The sequence below is a fragment of the Sus scrofa genome, chromosome 17, assembly GCF_000003025.6.
Source record: "Sus scrofa isolate TJ Tabasco breed Duroc chromosome 17, Sscrofa11.1, whole genome shotgun sequence".
NCBI lineage: Eukaryota > Metazoa > Chordata > Mammalia > Artiodactyla > Suidae > Sus > Sus scrofa.
In genome coordinates, this window is record NC_010459.5 from 61598161 (window position 1) to 61615592 (window position 17432).

At 57.3% G+C, this 17432-nt stretch overlaps 1 protein-coding gene across 2 annotated transcripts; it reads left to right on the top strand.

The window, feature by feature from the left end:
- Positions 56 to 16539, top strand: MTG2 (mitochondrial ribosome associated GTPase 2). Of its 2 annotated transcripts, none has more exons than XM_021078209.1 (7): positions 56 to 159; positions 10148 to 10357; positions 11696 to 11843; positions 13278 to 13393; positions 13817 to 14035; positions 14197 to 14335; positions 15046 to 16539. In XM_021078209.1, exons 1-7 carry the CDS (start codon positions 88 to 90, stop codon positions 15438 to 15440), a joined length of 1299 nt encoding a protein of 432 aa, XP_020933868.1. In that variant the 5' UTR covers positions 56 to 87; the 3' UTR covers positions 15441 to 16539. The 2 variants fall into 2 exon arrangements, with proteins under 2 accessions (XP_020933868.1, XP_020933869.1); XM_021078210.1 differs by lacking the exon at positions 56 to 159 and adding an exon at positions 172 to 637.

Consider the following 17432-nt stretch of genomic DNA (forward strand, 5'->3'; position numbering starts at 1 on the left):
ACGAGGACCTGAAAGGGGTCCCGCGCGCGCTTGCGCGAGGCCCCGCCCCCGCGGGCCCGGACGGGGCGGTGGTCCCGCCTCCCGCGCATGCGCGCTGGGGACCGCCCCCGGAAGTGGTGTCCGGCGACGGCCCAGGCCCCGGAAGTGACATGCCCTCAGGTGGGTGCTCGCGGGCGGTGAACCCCGGGACCTGGGGATCTTAAGGAGGGAGGCGGGGTGGAGGAGAGGCGCAGGGCTGAGCGAGAGCCCCGGCCGCTGGCTTCCTGCCTCCTCTCAGCCGTCGTGGACGCGCGTCCAGGGGGCCCCGAGTCTTCCCCGGGCGAGGGCCGAGAGTTACTTCCTCCCGGAGGTTGCTTTACACTCACGAGTGGTGCGCGGTTGCACGGAGCAGCGGGCCCCTGTGGGCGCAGCTCCGGCCGGGCTGGCCGTCCCCCGACGGGTCCTGGTCCGCGGCGGGCTTCGCGGGCTGAGACCCGCTCGGTACCCGTCTGCGTCGCGGCGGCTGCGGACACAGCGGGGTGTCCTGCTCCCGGGCTGCAGGGGGGGGAAGGCCTGTCCTTAGGGCCACGTCACTGAGTGTAAAGGAGAGGTCCTCTTAAGAGAAGATGCTTTGAAGTGCAAGTTAGTTCTCGGGCAGGTATGTTCCAGCAGAGTCAACATGTCAGAGGTTAAGGAGCACAAAATGGGTTCTTGTAAAATGACGCTTGTCTTGGTTCTCTTGGATGGTGGTCCCGTGTACATACGTCAGTTTGAAGACATTTGGTGTAAAATACAGCGATGCCCAGGGGGCACTGTGTGACAGCCTTTCTGAGCCTCAGCCTCCACTGCTTTAAAGTGGGCATAAAAAAATGTAAGGGTCAGGAGTTCCCGCTGTGGTGCAGCAGCTAAGGATGCGGCCTTGCTGCAGCTGAGGCATAGGTCACAGCTGCGGCTCAGGCTCGCCCCTCCCCCAGGGAACCGCCCTATCCTCTAAAAAAGGCATATGGAAGATGTGTGGCTAAAAAAAAAAAAGGGTCAGAAATCACGGCACTCTCACTTTAGGATAATTTAAGGAGGGCTTGTAAAGGCCCTGCTTAAAAGGGAGCGTGTAGTTCGTGCTTTATCCTGGAGCTCCTTGTCGGTGGAGTTGCTTCTACCCCTGGACCAGGAGAGGGCTGTGTCCGTGGCTTCTAGGAATCTGAGGGGAGCAGGGAGCTCAGCATCTGGCCCTCCTGCTCCTCACCAGACTCTGCCTGAGCGCAGGGTAGCTGAGGGCAGTCTCGCAGGGCAGGCTCTTGACACTGAGCAGGGTGGAAAGTGGGTCTAGAGAAGCAAATGAAAAAACCAGCGAGCAGCATCGCCCGCACAGGCTTGTTGTAAGGAATACATTTTTAAACTTGCATAGTAGCATATGGCTCCAGGCAGGGAGTAATGAGTACGACCAGCAGAACTGAGCTTAGCACTTTCCTGAACAGATTGGCGCCTGTGCTGTGCACTGAGCACCTTCCCAGCATTTCTTAAAGTCCTCGTCCTGTGATGGTGAAGTCTGTCTGACTCTGAACCCCGGGCTTTCACCACTGTCCTGCTTTTTATTTATTTATTATTATTATTTTTAAATTTTTGTCTTTTTGCCATTTCTTGGGCCGCACCCGCAGCATACGGAGGCTCCCAGGCTAGGGGTCGAATCGGAGCTGTAGCTGCCTACCTACACCAGAGCCACAGCAACTCGGGATCCGAGCCACGTCTGCAACCTACACCACAGCTCACGGCAACGCCGGATCCTTAACCCACTGAGCGAGGCCAGGGATCGAACCCGCAACCTCATGGTTCCTGGTCGGATTCGTTAACCACTGTGCCACGAGGGGAACTCCTGTCCTGCTTTTTATACTCTGTTAAACTGGGCCCAGGAAATGAATGCTCGTGCGAAGAGTTTGAGTTCGCTTCTCTGAGATCCCACTGCACAGGGCAAACCAGCACTGACCAGTAGAACCTTGTACATAAGTTGCACCCTCTACACAGGGGTGCAAATCTGTGCTCTTCAGTGTCGTACCCATTGGCCATGTGTGACCATGAGCACTTCAAATGTGTCTTGTGTGATCAAGGGACTGAATTTTTACGTTTAACAAGTTTTTAGGGAGTTCCCGTTGTGGCACAGTGGTTAACAAATCTACCTAGGAACCGTGAGATTGCAGGTTCAGTCCCTGGCCTTGCTCAGTGGGTTAGGGATCCGGCGTTGCCGTGAGCTGTGGTGTAGGTTGAAGACGTGGCTCGGATCCCGCATTGCTGTGGCTCTGGCATAGGCCGATGGCTAAAGCTCCGATTAGAGCCCTAGCCTGGGAACCTCCATATGCTGCGGAGCGGCCCTAGAAAAGGCAAAAAGACAAAAAGACAAAAAAAAAAAAAAACCCCACAAGTTTTTAAACTCAATCCTGTGACTATTGGTTACCTTACTGCCCAGTGAAAGTAAAGCATTAGAAGGAAAACAAAGACCAGGAGTTCCCGTCGTGGCTCAGTGGTTAACGAATCCGACCAGGAGCCATGAAGTTGCAGGTTCAATCCCTGGCCTCGATCAGTGGGTTAAGGATCCAGCATTGCTGTGAGCTGTGGTGTAGGTCTCAGAGGCAGCTCGGATCCCACATTGCTGTGTCTCTGGAAAAGACAAAAAAAAAAAAAGACCAAATAGTGTGAAACACAATTGAACTTGTCCACCTGGCAAGGGAGAGCCACTGCACATGTTCAGCAGGGTTTGTTTTTTGTTTGTTTGTTTGTTTTTTTTTTTTTTTTGTCTTTTTAGGGCTGCACCTGTGGCATATGGAGGTTCCCAGGCTAGGGATCAAATCTGAGCTGTGGCTGCCCGCCTACCCCACAGCCACAGCCATGTGGGATCCAAGCCGCATCTGCAACCTACATCAGACCTCAGGCCAACACCAGATCCTTAACCCACTGAATGAGGCCAGGGGTTGAATCCATGTCCTCATAAATACTAGTCGGGTTTGTTAACCACTGAGCCACAACGGGAACTCCGAGTTCAGCAGGTTTTCATGAACAGAAACTGAAAATATGGAAGTTCCTGTTGTGGCTCAGCAGGTTAAGAATCCGACTAGTATCCAAGAGGACGCAGGTTCGCTCCCTGGCCTCACTCAGTAGGTTAAGGATCTGGCGTTACCATGAGTTGCGGTGTAGGTCGCGGATGCAAATCAGATCTGGTGTGGCTGTGGCTGTGGTGTAGGCTGGCAGCTGCAGCTCCAATTCTACCCCTAGCCTGGGAACCTCCGTATGCTGCACCTGCGGCCCTGAAAAGGCAAAAAAAAGAAAAGGGGAAAAGGGGGAAGTACTCCACGTTAGGCAGCTTCAGGGTTCAGCCTCCGGTTGGCTTTGCCGTGGATCCTGTTCGTTTGCGTTCCAGGTTTCCTGTTGCCAGTGTCCGAAGCCTAGTTTTGAGCACAGCAGGGCCGGATGGCGTGACTGCCCCGGGCTTAGCTCTAGGTGGGCTTGTTTGCAGTCAGACGGTGGGTCTTTCCCTTCGACCACCTGCGGTTATGCGCCCCCCGCCCCTCCCGTCTGAGCTGTGTGACCTTGGGTCCGTCGAATCGCCTCTGCCTCGGTGTCTGCACCTTTCTCTACAGAGTTGTTGTGAGAACTAAACGCATTAATCCCTTGGAAATAGAGCAGTATGTTGCCAGTAGTGAGGTAGAGGTCTTAAATGTTCACTGCTAACCTTATTTCTAGATGCTTGTTGTAATTGGCATCACCGGAAATGGGATTGTTCCCTTAATTTCATTTTGTTTGCTGCTCATAGAGAAGGACACAATCGATTTTTTTTTTTTTTTTTTTTTTTTTTGGCTGAGTCCACGGCGCGTGGAAGCTCCCTGCTGCAGTGACAACCTGGATCCTTAACCCGCTGGATCCTTTTTTTTTTTTTTGCTTTTTAGGGCCACACCCATGGCATATAGAGGTTCCCAGGCTCGGGGTCCAATCAGAGCTGTAGCCACCAGCCTAAAACCACAGCCACAGCAACGCAGGATCTGAGCTGCATCTGCGACCTATACCACAGGTCATGGCAGCGCTGGATCCTTAACCCACTGAGCGAGGCCAGGGATGGAACCCGTGTCCTCGTGGATGCTAGTCGGGTTCGTTAACCACGGAGCCACGACGGGCACTCCAGGATCCTTAATTCTTAACAGGCCTCCCCACAGTGGACTTGAGTGTATTAACCTTGTAACATGCAGCCTGGCTCCTTCCTGTACTAGTTCTAATCTCTGGCAAATTTCCCTGGGATTTGCTGAGGAGACAGTCGTATCTTCTGCAGTTGTACGTCTCCTCTTAAACACGTGTCTAAAAGGCAGTGTTCCGTGGCTGTGGGGGCACCCCTGCCTTCTTTAGGCCTTCGCTAGATGCCCTTTCTCAGGTCGGGCACCTTCCCCCGCTGCCCCGGCCCCCAGTCTGCTGGGCGGTTTCCTTCCCCGGCCCCAGGCGGGTGCTGCCTTTTGTCAGGTGGGGGTGGGGCCGGGGGTGCCCACTGCGGGCGAAGCCTTGGGCTCGGCCTGGCGTGTGACCCTCCCCACCGCCGGGCTCGGGTGGAGGCTCGTTGAGGACTGGGCGCCTTGTTGAGGGACGTGGGGCTGTCGTGTCTCGTTTCATGTTGTCAGGTTGGGGCGCTGGGCTTTCACGGGCCTCAGAGGGTGAGGTGGGTAGGGATCTCACGCCTTGAGTCCCTGGGACGTTTTGTGTAAGGTTTGGCTCTGGTTTCTGCCTTGAATGTTGGATAGAATTTACCAGCAAGCAGTCTGAGTCTGGAGTCTTCCTTCTGGAATGTTCTTTCAAAACAAATTCAACTTCTTTAGTAAATGCAGCGCTTTTGAGATTTTCTCTTTCTTCGTGTGTTTCTTTGGCAGTAGTGGTTTTCAAGAAATTTGTCCTTGGGAGCTCCTGTTGTGGTGCAGTGGAAACGAATCCGACTAGGAACCATGAGGTTGTGGGTTCGATCCCTGGCCTCGCTCAGTGGGTTAAGGATCCGCCGTTGCTGTGGCTGTGGCGTAGGCCAGCAGCTGTAGCTCCTATTTGACCCCTATCCTGGGAACCTCCATGTGCCCTGGGTGCAGCCCTAAAAAGCAAAAAAATGAACATTTTTTTCTACTTTTATCAATTGGATTATTTAGAAGGGTGTTTAATTTTCAGATAGTTGTTTTTTCTAGGTATTTTATTTTATTTCATTTTTTGGCTTTTTAAGTCTAGGGGTCCCCACTGAGCCACAGTGGGAGCTCCCCTTAGGTATTTTGTTGGTGGACTTCATTTCTGTTGTGGTCGGTGCATACACTCGCGGTGACGTTTATTGAGGCTGGTTCATGACCCGCGGTCTGGTCTCTCTTGGTGAATGTCGCACACGCACCTGCAGATGTGTGCGCCCCGCAGCTGCTGGGTGGACTCTTCTGGAAACGTCGGTTAGACCGGCAGCGCCGGCAGCTCTGTTGACATAGTCTGTGTCTTTGCTGACGGGGGTGGTTTTGTTTTTCAGCTTCTTGTTTGGTCACTCCCCGAGAGAGCGGCATCAAAATTTCCCGCTCTCGTTATGGAATGGTCTGTTTCTCCCTTTAATTCTGTCACGTCTGCTTTCTGACTTGGAATTTCTTCTTAGGCTCACGCACATTTTTATCTGTTAGGCCTTCCTGAGGAGTGGTCCCTGTTGTCACTGTCACATGTGTGGTAACGCCCTTTTTCTGGAAGGCCATTCATCAAGTTCCGTGTGCGGTTAGGCTCAGGGACACCGTTTTTATTTGTTTTCTGTTTGTCCCTCTTTTTTGCCGCCTTTCCTTTGGATTGTTGGGAGAGTTTTCAGCGCTCTGTTTCGCCCATTCATTGGCCCTCGGGGTGCGTCTCTGACTCCTGTTTTACTCGGCCTCGCGGAAATGCACGCAGACCCAGCCTCTCAAGGCCGCCTCCGTTTAAGATGGTGCCATTTCGCAGAAATGCACAATTGTTAGGCTGTCACCTGAAGCGGGCGGCCCGTGGACAGTGGTGTAGTCTCTTCTTCCCACAGTCGTACACGTTTTAAGACGAACAAGGGAGGAAGCCGCCTTTTCTATTTACCAGTTCTGCTGCTCTCCTCTCTTTCCTAACGATCAGGGCTTCCCGCTGGTGGCATTTTCTTTCGAGCCGAGGGGCTTCTTGAGCCCTGCTGTAGAGACAGGCCCCTCGTCTTCCTCCGGCCAAGCGGCTCTTACTTCCCCTTCCGTCCTGAGGGATATTTTCACTGGCCGTGTGATGCTGGGTGGACTTTTTTCCTTTAGCACTTTAAAAATATCTTTTCAGGAGTTCCCATCGTGTCACAGTGGAAACGAATCCGACTAGGAACCATGAGGTGGTGGGTTCCATCCCTGGCCTCTCTCAGTGGGTTAAGGATCCGGCATTGCCATGAGCTGAGGTGTAGGTCACAGACGCAGCTCGGATCCTGCCTTGCCGTGGCTGTGGTGTAGGCCAGCAGCTGTAGCTCCGATTGGACCCCTAGCCTGGGAACCTGGAGCAGCCCTAAAATAGCAAAAATAAATAAATAAAAAATAATAAAAATATCTTTTCAAGATGGCTTAATGCAGTGTGGGGTCCTGGAGCAGAGGAGGGATATTCACGGGGAAACGAAAAATCCAAACGCCACCTCTTGTTTAGTTAATTTCCCAGCAGTGTTGGTTTCCTGGCCCGGAAGATGCTCGTATCAGTGGAACCGAACACGATGTGTATGGTGACATGGCCTTTTCTGTAAACCTACAGTCATTCCAAAGTAAAGGTCTGTTTAAAGAATGCATGTGCAGGAGAGGACAAGAGGAAGGTGCCCCCCTGGCAGGGCGGCTTAGCTGGCGGGGAGAGCCCCCGTGGGAGGAGGCGAAGGTTTGAGCGAATGAGCAGAGGTGTCGAGGATACAGCAGCCGGGTTCTGACAGTCTGAGCATGGAGTTGCAACGACGGAGAACATTAGACGGGCCGTGTGGTGCTGCACTGGAATCGGACAGCGGGGGTGAACTCACAGTGTGTAGAACAGGCTGCTCCGTGCCGTCGGTGGACCGATCGGTGCAGCCGTGGCTGCAGAGGTGCGTGCTGGGCGTGTGCGGGCACTCGCCTGCGCCCGTGCCCGGCTCTGTCCACAGAGGGACCTGGGGCGTCGAGACACCACTCCTCTGAAAGAAGTAAAGGAGTGGAGGCTGGTTTCAAGGTCCGAGCAGAAAGTGCTGGGTGAGCCTGGACGCTTCGTGCCTGGAAGCAGGGGCCTGCTCAGAGGTGACCGGCACTTGTCTGAAGGACACCGAAGCCAGCGTGCTGGGTCTCCGCTGGCCACACTGGAGACGGCTTGAGCGTCACACTAAAGGATAGTGGCGGAGTGCAGCTCCCCGAATAAAATCGGAAACCGAGCTGGTGGCACGAGCAAAGGGGTGGTTTATGGTGAGCGGATCTTGCTGGGTCTCAGGGCGCATCCCGCGAGGTCCTCATAGCTGCATGGGGAGGGAGCGCCCTGACGGCGATGGCGGGAAGCCGGGCAGGGACCCCCTGGGCAGGGACCCCCTGAGCCGGGACCCCTGCTAAAGATGCATCGCCTGCGTCTTGGCCCCAGGGGCCAGCGGGCGGGGAAAGTGAGGCTGCGCTGCAGAAGGCCTGTCCCGTGACCTTCCCGGCGTCGAGGGCACGCGGGTCAGGGAGCGGCTGCAGAGGCGCCACAGGCAGGTGCAGCGGGTGACCCTGAGCAGCGGCCTTTGCGTGGAGCCGCTGGGGGACAGTCAGCCACAGCCGGGCTCTGAGTGTGGCCGCTGGCCGCGGACGGGGGGTGAGGGGGGCGGTCCGTAGGGGACGCCCCTGTCCGCAGGGAGGCAACTGCACTGTCCCGGGGGGTGGGGGTGGGGGGCGTCGTGTCGGCCGCTCAGCCTCCAGATGCAGGGAGACTTCCCTCTGGTGGTCTTCCCACATTGCGCCAGCTGTGACTGTTTCCGAAGGACAAGCGGAGCTTCTGAGTGCGGCGCCGGCGCCGAGGGAAGAGCTCCCACCAGGGGGGCATTTCGGCCGGGGGTCCGGAGCAGGTGCTCACAGCAGGCCTGGAAAGGGAAGGCGAGCTCTGCTTCCTCACCTGCTGTGACGCTTATGGTGGCCGTGTCACTGTTTTTTAAACAATGCGTGTGTGTGTGTATCTTTCTGTACATCTAACTTAGACCTAAAAATGGGCGGGAAGCCTCACTAGTTTCCTCGCGTGTGGCACACGTGTGCCCCGGGAGGGACATCTGGAAGTGGGTGCGTGTTCGGTACAGAGGAAGGGCTGTGGTTTCCTGCAGGGCGGGGTCCTAGACGCCCCTCGTTGACCCCCCACCCCACCCCTGCACCTGAAAGATGCTTAATTGTCACCCACTGTTTAAGGAACGAGTGATAGTGTAAACTTTTTTTTTTTTTTTTTTTTTGGCTGCATCCGAGGCGTGGGAAAGTTCCTGGGCCAGGGATTGAACCCGGGCCGCAATAGTGATGCCAGGTCCATAACTGCTAGGCCACCAGGGAAGTCCTAAATGATTTTTGGGGGGGGGGCTCTTTTTGCCTTTTCTAGGGCCGCTCCTATGGCATATGGAGGTTCCCTGGCTAGGGGGTCTAATCAGAGCTATAGTCACTGGTCTACGCCAGAACCACAGCAACGCTGGATCCGAGCCGCGTCTGTGACCAGCACCACAGCTCTCAGCAACGCCAGATCCTTAACCCACTGAGCAAGGCCAGGGATAGAACCCGAAACCTCATGGTTCCTAGTTGGATTCGTTAACCACTGAGCCACAACGGGAGCTCCCTAAATGATTCTTAATCAGTGAGAAACGGCTCATGCTTAGTGATCGCGTGGGCCAGGCACCGCTGTTGTGTGTCCATCCTCCCTGCCCCGTCCGTCTACAGAGGAACTTTCTAGGTCACAGTGGGGAGAAGGGGCAGAGGTGGGAGCCTGCTTGCAGAGCCTGGGGGCTTCCCCACTGCACTCCGTCCATAACACCTCACTGTGTTCCAGCTGGACCACTTCAGGCTGCACAGGATCACATGACAGCGTCTGAGTAGATGGGTGTTTTTATCTTTAGGATTTTTGTGTGTGTGTCTTTTTCTGTCTTTTTAGGGCCGCACTCATGGCATATGGAGGTTCCCAGGCTAGGGATTGGACCGAAGCTATAGCCGCCAGCCTGTGCCACAGCCACAGCAACACAGGATCCAGGCAATGCTAGATCCTTAACCCACTGAGCGAGGCCAGAGGTTGAAGCTGTATCCTCAAGGATACTAGTCAGGTTCATTTCCGCTGAGCCACAACGGGAACTCCCTAAAATGTATACACTTTCAAGTAGACATGTTTCCAGGGTGGAAACGGTGCACCACGATGGAACTCCAATTTTTAGGAAATTGTGATTTGAGGTTCAGATTTCTTTTTTATTTTATCTTATTTATTTTTTTCAACCACACCCGAGGCATGTGGAAGTTCCAGGGCCTGGGATCGAACCTGCACCACAGCAGCGATTGAAGCCACAACCATAACAACGCGATCCCCAATCCACTGTGCCACGAGAGAACGCCCCTTTTTATTTTTTATTTTATTTTATTTTAATTTTTGGCAGTAGCCTGCAGTGGTTTGATACAGGATCTCAGGTCCCAGACCAGGGATTGAAGCCAGGCCGCGGTGGTGAGAGCACCAAATCCTGACCACAGACCGCCAGGGGCTCCCTCAGATTTCCTTTGTAGTATCTTCATTTAACAGAAATTCGATATTCTATGGGGCATACCCAGAGTGGTGGGAGTTACTCTGTGGCTCAACAGGTTAAGGATCCAGTGTTTTCACTACGGGGACCCCAGCTGCTGTGGCAGCAGGTCTGGTCCCTGGTCCAGGAACTCCCACGTGCCGGGGTGTGGCCACAGAAAAGAGGAAGGGAAAACAGCTGCAGGTTTATTGATTTCCCTCCTTGGTGCACAGATCTTGCCCCTGGCAGCCTAGAGGCTGACTGGGCAGAGGGCCCTCAGTGACTCGGGCGGGAAGTGGTGGGCGGCCCAGGAAAGTCACTTGTTGGCGCCTGTGTTTGTTCCAACAACACCCCTTAAGGTCCTCGGGTGCTGGGTACGCCCACTTCCTTAGCTTCAGGTTCCGGCTTAAACCCCATGTCTGATTTTGCCACTTTGATTTTTATTAGGGAGCCATGATCCCTCCGAGGCTTTTCTCAGCCAGATCCTGGGCCGCGTTGGAGGGCGTGCGGCGCTGGACTCCGTGGGCACGAGCGGTGCCTGGGCCCGGCCGGCTGTTTCCAGTGCATGCTCCTTCCAGGCTGCTCTTGGTCGGCTGTGCCCACCGCGCCAAGCACCAGGAGCCCTCCGGAAAGAAACTGCTCTCTGAGAAGAAACTGGTGAGCCACTGCCCGGAAGGGATGTGCCCCTCAGGAGGCAGGGGGCGGTGCCACCTGGTCCTCCTTGTCCTGACTCTGTTGTCAGGAGGCGCCAGCACCCTGGCAGTGAGTGAGACGAAGGCTTGTGGGTTCCGAGTGCTGTGCCAGCCCACACGCAGCGGGCCTGGCGGGGCCCAGCGCGCCCAGATAGGCGACTAGGTCTTCCTTTACAGCGGGGGACGGGGCGGGGGGCGGGGGTGGACCTTTAGGTTTACGGCTCTGAGAGCCTCATGCACGTTTTTGTTCTGTTTCCCAAAACCAATGGAAAACATGAATGATCTTTAATTAAATTCAAGAAAGTTTGCTGCCTCCCGAGTAGGGTCCGAACAAGGCTCGGTGGGGCGCAGTGCTCCCTGCGGGAACGTGACTTTGCCATCCGTGGGCGCTGGTGGTCCTGTCTCGCTCCTGACAGGGAGGATTGAACCTGGGTGTCACCTTGGGGACAGTGCCCATCAGCTTGGCTTTTCCGTCCCGTTGACTTTGATCGTGTTCGTCGTGACTCGTCCTTGAAATGGTCATTCATGGTTTTCCATGAGGTGGTGCCAGGGAATCTCAAAAACGTGTGTATTTTCCTTTAAAAGAAAGACCTGGTCCCGGAGTAGTGGAGGGAAACGCAGGTGCCCAAGTCTCCTCGGAGTGGCTGTGTGGGTGGCACGCTGCCCGCGCAAGAAGCAGGCAGGCTCCTCGGGATGGGCTACCTGGGAAGCTGGGGGGTCCCCGACCCTGCCCTGGCCTCAGGCAGCTGAGCATCGTGTGTGTGTGTGTGTGTGTGTGTGTGTGTGTGTGTGTGTGTAAATGTTTGTGAAACACTACCTCGCTGTAGCTCCTTAGGGGTTCGTGCGGCCCTTCGTGCTCTCAGATCCGGCGCTGCTCGCAGTGCCAGTCGGAGGATGAGCCCGCCCAGTGCTGGAGGAAGCCTGGGACCGCCGTGCTCACTCGTCGCCCCCCGCCAGGCGGGGGTGCAGATTCCCGTTGGTAAAGACCTGTTGTGTCAGCGCTGTGTTTGCATGTGGAAAAGGCTGGGAAGGTGCTTTACTCAAGCACCGTCTCTCTAGGTTGCGGGGCGGGTTCCGTGCTGACCGCTGCTGACCCTGCTTTGCTGATGAACGTTTGCCTCCACGTCCCAGTGATTGAGGGGGGATGCTCACATGTGCCTTTGGGGACAGAGGAGCGACACTGATACCGCGAGCTTCTAATCGTACAGCCTGTAGAAGAAAAGGTGGAAAAGGCCCGTTGAAATGGCCGCTCGGTCCCCAGAGGGACCTGGGTTCTCAAGGACGGGCGCCCTGCTCTCTGCAGAAACGGCATTTTGTGGACCAGCGCCGGGTGCTCGTCCGGGGCGGCCGCGGAGGCGACGGCGCGAGCTGCTTCCACAGTGAGCCGCGGAAGGAGTTTGGAGGCCCCGACGGGGGCGACGGCGGCAGCGGCGGCCACGTCATCCTGAAAGGTGCCCGGGGCGGCTCGGGGAGATGCGGCGTCTGTCCGCTGTCTGGGTGGGAGGGTTTCACCTTCGGATCCAAACGGGAGCTTGAATTCAGAAATTGCTGTGTGGGGGAGTTCCCGTCGTGGCGCAGTGGTTAACGAATCCGACCAGGAACCATGAGGTGGGGGGTTTGGTCCCTGCCCTTGCTCAGTGGGTTAACGATCCGGCGTGGCCGTGAGCTGTGGTGTAGGTTGCAGACGCGGCTCGGATCCCGCGTTGCTGTGGCTCTGGTGTAGGCTGGTGGCTACAGCTCCAATTCGACCCCTAGCCTGGGAACCTCCATATGCCGCGGGAGTGGCCCAAGAAATGGCAAAAAGACAAAAAAAAAAAAAAGAAATTGCTGTGTGGGAAGTTCCCTGATGGCCTAGTGGTTCAGGACCCGGTGTTGTCACTGCTGTAGCTCTGGCCCCTGCTGTGGCTTGGGTTCGATCCCTGGCCTGGGCACGTCCATATGCCAAGAGCACAGCCCCCCCAAAAACAACAAAACAGAGATGTGTGGAGATCATTTTATTAAACTATGTGGATGTTCGCATTTAAATAATCCACCGAAACCCAACTTTGCTGGATTGTTGGGTTTTGCTTTTTGGGGTTTTTTGGCCGTGCCTGCAGCATATGAAAGTTCCCAGGCCAGCAATCAAACCTGCACCACAGCAGTGACTACACCAGGTCCATAACCCACTGTGCTGCCAGGGAATTCCACAGGTTTTTGCTTTCATTTTCTAATTCTGGGAATGCAGGGAATGGAATATTCTCGTACCGTGTGTCAAAGGGTTAAATCCGTTACACTCTCGGTAAAGTGCTGAAAGAGAATGGCTTGCATTCAACATACATTGACCACAAACGCTTAGCAAACTGGTCAACTGAGTAACCACTCACAGCATAATAAAGTACAGCTGTTTTCAACTTGGTCATGCCATTACGGGTAATTTTGAATTTTTTAGAAATTGTATTTTTTGAAAGCAAATAAGAATTGAACTTTTTCCACAAATCACTGCTAGTTTAGTAACTTTCGTTACAACCTCATTCCATGTTCCATGTTCCCGTACGCTTGCATTTATTTTGCTTTTTAGGGCCGCACCCGCAGCATGTGGAAGTTCCCAGGCTGGGGGTCCAATCAGAGCTGCAGCTGCCGGGCTACACCACAGCCACAGCCACAGCCACTCAGGATCTGAGCCGCGTCTGTGACCTACAGCACAGTTTACGACAACACCAGATCCTTAACCTACTGAGCAGAGCCAGGGATGGAACCCGTGTCCTCATGGATACCAGCCAGTTCACTCCTGCTGAGCCACTCCCGGAACTCCCCGTGCTCTTTACCTGGAAAACAGACATGGAACGACACGAAACGGGTCTGCTCCCAGCACAGAGGCGGGTGACGCTTCTCGCTCTGACTCCTAGTTGACCGGCAAGTCAAGTCCCTCTCCTCGGTCCTGTCTCGGTATCAGGGATGTGACGGAGAAGACGGCGGCAGGAAGAACTGCTCTGGGCGAAACGGCGCCCTCCTCTACGTCCGGGTAGGCCTGGCGGCTCAGCCCCGTCCCCGTCTGGACCTTCGAGCTCCAGGCCCGCCGGGTGGGCCCCGGGGCTTGAGACGCGCCTCGTCCTCCAGGAAGGCACCGGAATGAGGACCCCGTGCTGGCCTGATGCGTGTGCCCGGGTGACCCCTTCCGATAGCAGGAGATGATCGCCCCTTGTAGAGGGGGCACCCAGGGCGGCTCCTCCTCCGTCCCCAGAGCCCCATGGGGGGCGGTGTTCCCTCAGCATCCCCCTGCTCCTCTGGCTGCTTTAGCGGCACCGTTTGGAAAAGCCATGTGTGCAGTTTGCCCGGAGCGTCATCGGCCCCCAGAAGCCCGCTGGGGCCGGGACCTCTCCCCGGACGCTGTGCCTGAGGGAGGCGGCTCCGTCGTGGTTTCCCCTAAAGGCCTCCTTCTCTCCAGGTCCCCGTGGGCACGTTGGTGAAGGAGGGCGGCCAAGTCCTGGCTGACCTCTCGCACCCGGGCGCCGAGTACGTCGCCGCTCTGGGCGGGGCCGGAGGGAAGGGCAACCGCTTCTTCCTGGCCAATGACAACCGAGCGCCGGTGACCTGTACCCCCGGGCAGCCCGGGCAGGAGCGAGTCCTCCTCCTGGAGCTCAAGACGGTGGCCCACGCTGGGATGGTGGGTGTCGCCTGAAGGCCCAGGCGGGGAGGGGGAGGCCTGCTGTCCCTGTGGGGGGACCGGTCGCTCTCGCGGGTCCCCGCCCAGCCCAAGCCCCGCGCCTCGGTCATCACAGACGGCGGCGGTGGTGGTAGTGGTGGCGCGTTCCCATGCTCTTCCAGGTTGGATTTCCCAACGCGGGGAAGTCGTCGCTTCTCCGGGCCATTTCGAACGCCAGGCCTGCTGTGGCTTCGTACCCGTTCACGACCCTGAACCCCCACGTCGGGGTGGTTCACTACGAGGACCACCAGCAGGTAGCAGGTGGGCACGGGCTCCCGGGGTCGGGCTGATGGGGGGGTCGGAGCCCTGCTTCCGTAACTCTCACACATGGCGCTCTCCTTACTTTAAAAAGCGTGGCTCTCCGTCAAAGTCGGGGTTCAGACCTGCTCCCTCCCTCCCCCAGGCTTCTCTTGGTGGCAGTTCAGGAATTTGAGTGTAAGTTTCAAACCCGAGGAAGTTACTCCTTTCACCGCCTCTATTCTTCTCTCATCCACGGGGAACTCAGCAGCATCAGTCATGTGGACAACATGTGATTTAAAAAGCTTTCCCTGTACCATTTTGAGAGAAGAAAACTTTTTCCAGAAGATAATGTACCCATTAAAAATAGTAAGCCTGCTGGCGATGCGGTTTGTATAGCACTTTATATTTCCAGAGGACGCTGTAGCAATTTCTATCGGTAATCAAATTATTAATAGATTACAGAAAGCCATTTCCCCTTTTTTGAATCATTTTTGAAGCCAGCGAGGCTGGAATGTGTTAAATGGTTCTTATTAGACTGATCTGTCACCGTGCCTGTCACCCAAATATTTCACAGCATTAGCACAACTGAAAGCTGGAATGCCTGGGATGGCAGTCGGCCTGATGAATCACCCCGGCGGGTAACCAGAGCCACTTGGGTTGCAGGGAGTTCCTTGGAAGGAAAGTCAGAACTGAGTCCCGGTCCCCTCCCCCGTGCTCTGTCCCCTCTGCAGTGGCCGACATCCCCGGCATCGTCCGCGGAGCCCACCAGAACAGGGGCCTGGGCCTCGCCTTCCTCCGCCACATCGAGCGCTGCCCCTTCCTCTTGTTCGTGGTGGACCTTTCGGTGCCAGAGCCGTGGGTGCAGCTGGACGACCTGAAGGCGGAGCTGGAGATGTACGAGCCAGGCCTGTCCCGGAGGCCCCACGCCGTCGTGGCCAACAAGGTCGACCTCCCTCAGGCCAGAGCCAGGCTGCCCCAGCTGCAGGCCCGCCTGGGCCAGGCGCCCATCGCTCTGTCGGCTGCCACCGGGGAGAACCTGGAGGAGCTGCTGCAGCGACTCAAGGAGCTGCACGACGACCATGTGGCCGTGGAGCTGGAGCAGGGCCGCCAGCCGCTGCGGTGGTAGCACTGGGAGGTGGGGGCCGGGCCGCAGCGACCGAGGGGGCCAAGCAGGAAGCTTCAGAGACGTGCGAGGAGGCGTTGCTGCGTCTGCCTCTCTGCCAGCCCCCTGCCCTCCCTCAGCCTCAGCCGTTTTGGTGGCAGACAACCTCATCCGGGGGCACCCGGCAGCCTGGGACCGATGCCCCGAGACGGGCTGGGCCGCGTTCACTGGCCCTAATTAGCAGGGACCACGTGGCTGGCTGACGTCACCAAAGGCTGCCGAGCGCACAGATGACAGCACGCGGACGGGAGCCAGCGTTCCCAGCGCTGACCCGCGGTGGTGGCAGCTGTCCCAGGGGTGGGCGGCTTTGCAGGGAAGCGCTGTCTGCTGCGGGGGGACGGGGATGGGAGCGTTTGCAGGCGCCACCCTCTTCCCAAGCTGCTGCGTCTGAAGGAAGCAGCCAGTGTGACCCCCGATTGTCCCAGACAGCACCCGGCTCTGTGGGCGCCGAGCTCCACGACCGAATGCTCCCAATATCCGACCCGGGGACGCTTGGCCTCGGGCCCTCGCCGAACGCGCCCGGTTATTAACTGCGGGCTGCGGGCGGGGGCCTGGCAGCACCGTCCCGAGGTGGGCCCTGGCCCGGTCTGTGCTTGCAGGCGTTGGTGGGGGCCGCACCCACTCCCGGCTGCCCCGGCCACTCCTGCAGCAACATGGTCTGGAACCTTTGTTTCCTGCAGACAGTCTGACGATGTGAGAGACGTGTCCCTGACGCGAGGCGGCAGCGACAGAGGGCTGTGAGGAGGAGGCCCCTGGACCCTTTGAGGGTCAGCTCAGGGTCCCCAGGCGCTGGGAGCCCCGGGCGGCGGCTTTTCTGCGCGGGGGCTGGGCATGGCTCGAGTGATAAGCTGGTGCCTGAGCTCTCCGGAGCAATTCGGTTCTGATCTGACATCAGATCAGCAGCTCCAACAAGAGTCCTTCACCCGAAGCTTTTTTTAATGTCTTGTAATTTCAGAGGTCCTTGTGTTCTGGAAACCAGAGATGGGTTTTGCATCTGTTTGTTCTCCCTCTCAGGCCACCACAAAGGGTTTCATAGAGTAAAGCCAGGTCTGAGTAGCATTAATTATCCGTGGCCTTTCATCTTCACCGCATGCGCCCAGGGGGGCGGGGGGCACTCACGCTGCCTCCCCACGGCTGGCCCGCCACGGGCACTGGTGAGGAGGCGGGAGAGCCGGGCGCAGGGTGCGAGCCCCAGCAGCCTCAGGACTGACCCAGAGAGGCAGCGATGAGCATCTGTGGGCAGGACGTGTGAGTGGCGGCCGGTGTCCGGGACGCTTAGGTTTCTTTCAGTTGGAAGACGGGTTTAAGAGGCAAGGGGCAGGTGCTGGAACACCTGCGTGGGAGCCGCCCCGTCCCGCCTCCCTCCAGCCAGGCCGGCCTCTTGCGGCCGTTTCCACAAGAAAGTGTCTGCTCTTGGATCTGAGCAGCCGATGGATCGGGTCCCGTCAGCCCGGGCACCACCTCCCCACCCCCCGATGGGGCCTCGCCTTCTCCCGCCTCCGAGCTCCCGGGCTCTGCCTGTGGCCATGCCCACACCCACACCAGGTGGCCGGGTCTGTGAGGCCGATGGGACCAGCGCTCGGCCATCTAGGCAGGGTCATGAAGCTGGCACGGCCCTGGGTCCACCTGCCTCGCTCTCTGCCTCTGGACGGTGTTTCTGAGGCGGCGTCCCCCCCCATTGGTTCCACTTCTGGGATGATCCAGGCGCTGGCCTTGCCCTGAGGTGGCCCCTGCAGTGTCCTCGGCCCGCTGTTCCCGGTGGCACCCTGCTCTCCCCTCCCGCCTGCTTCACTCTCCCGATGGAGTCGCCCCCTCTGAGCCGCTCCTCAGGCCATCACTGCCTGCTCCCCGCCTTTCTGGAAGCAGGTCTGAGGATGGGGCCTTCATGTCAGGACGTAGAATTTCCCCAGGTCCCCAGTTTGCAACCCCCTGAGGCCCGGCGTTCCTGGTCAGGGC

Excerpts from the sequence above, each read along its gene's own strand:
- MTG2 (XM_021078209.1), top strand. The coding sequence starts at position 88 with ATGCGCGCTGGGGACCGCCCCCGGAAGTGGTGTCCGGCGACGGCCCAG. Across the intron at positions 160-10,147 it reads CGGAAGTGACATGCCCTCAG|GGAGCCATGATCCCTCCGAG; the intron begins GTGGGTGCTCGC and ends GATTTTTATTAG. Across the intron at positions 14,336-15,045 it reads GGACCACCAGCAGGTAGCAG|TGGCCGACATCCCCGGCATC; the intron begins GTGGGCACGGGC and ends TCCCCTCTGCAG.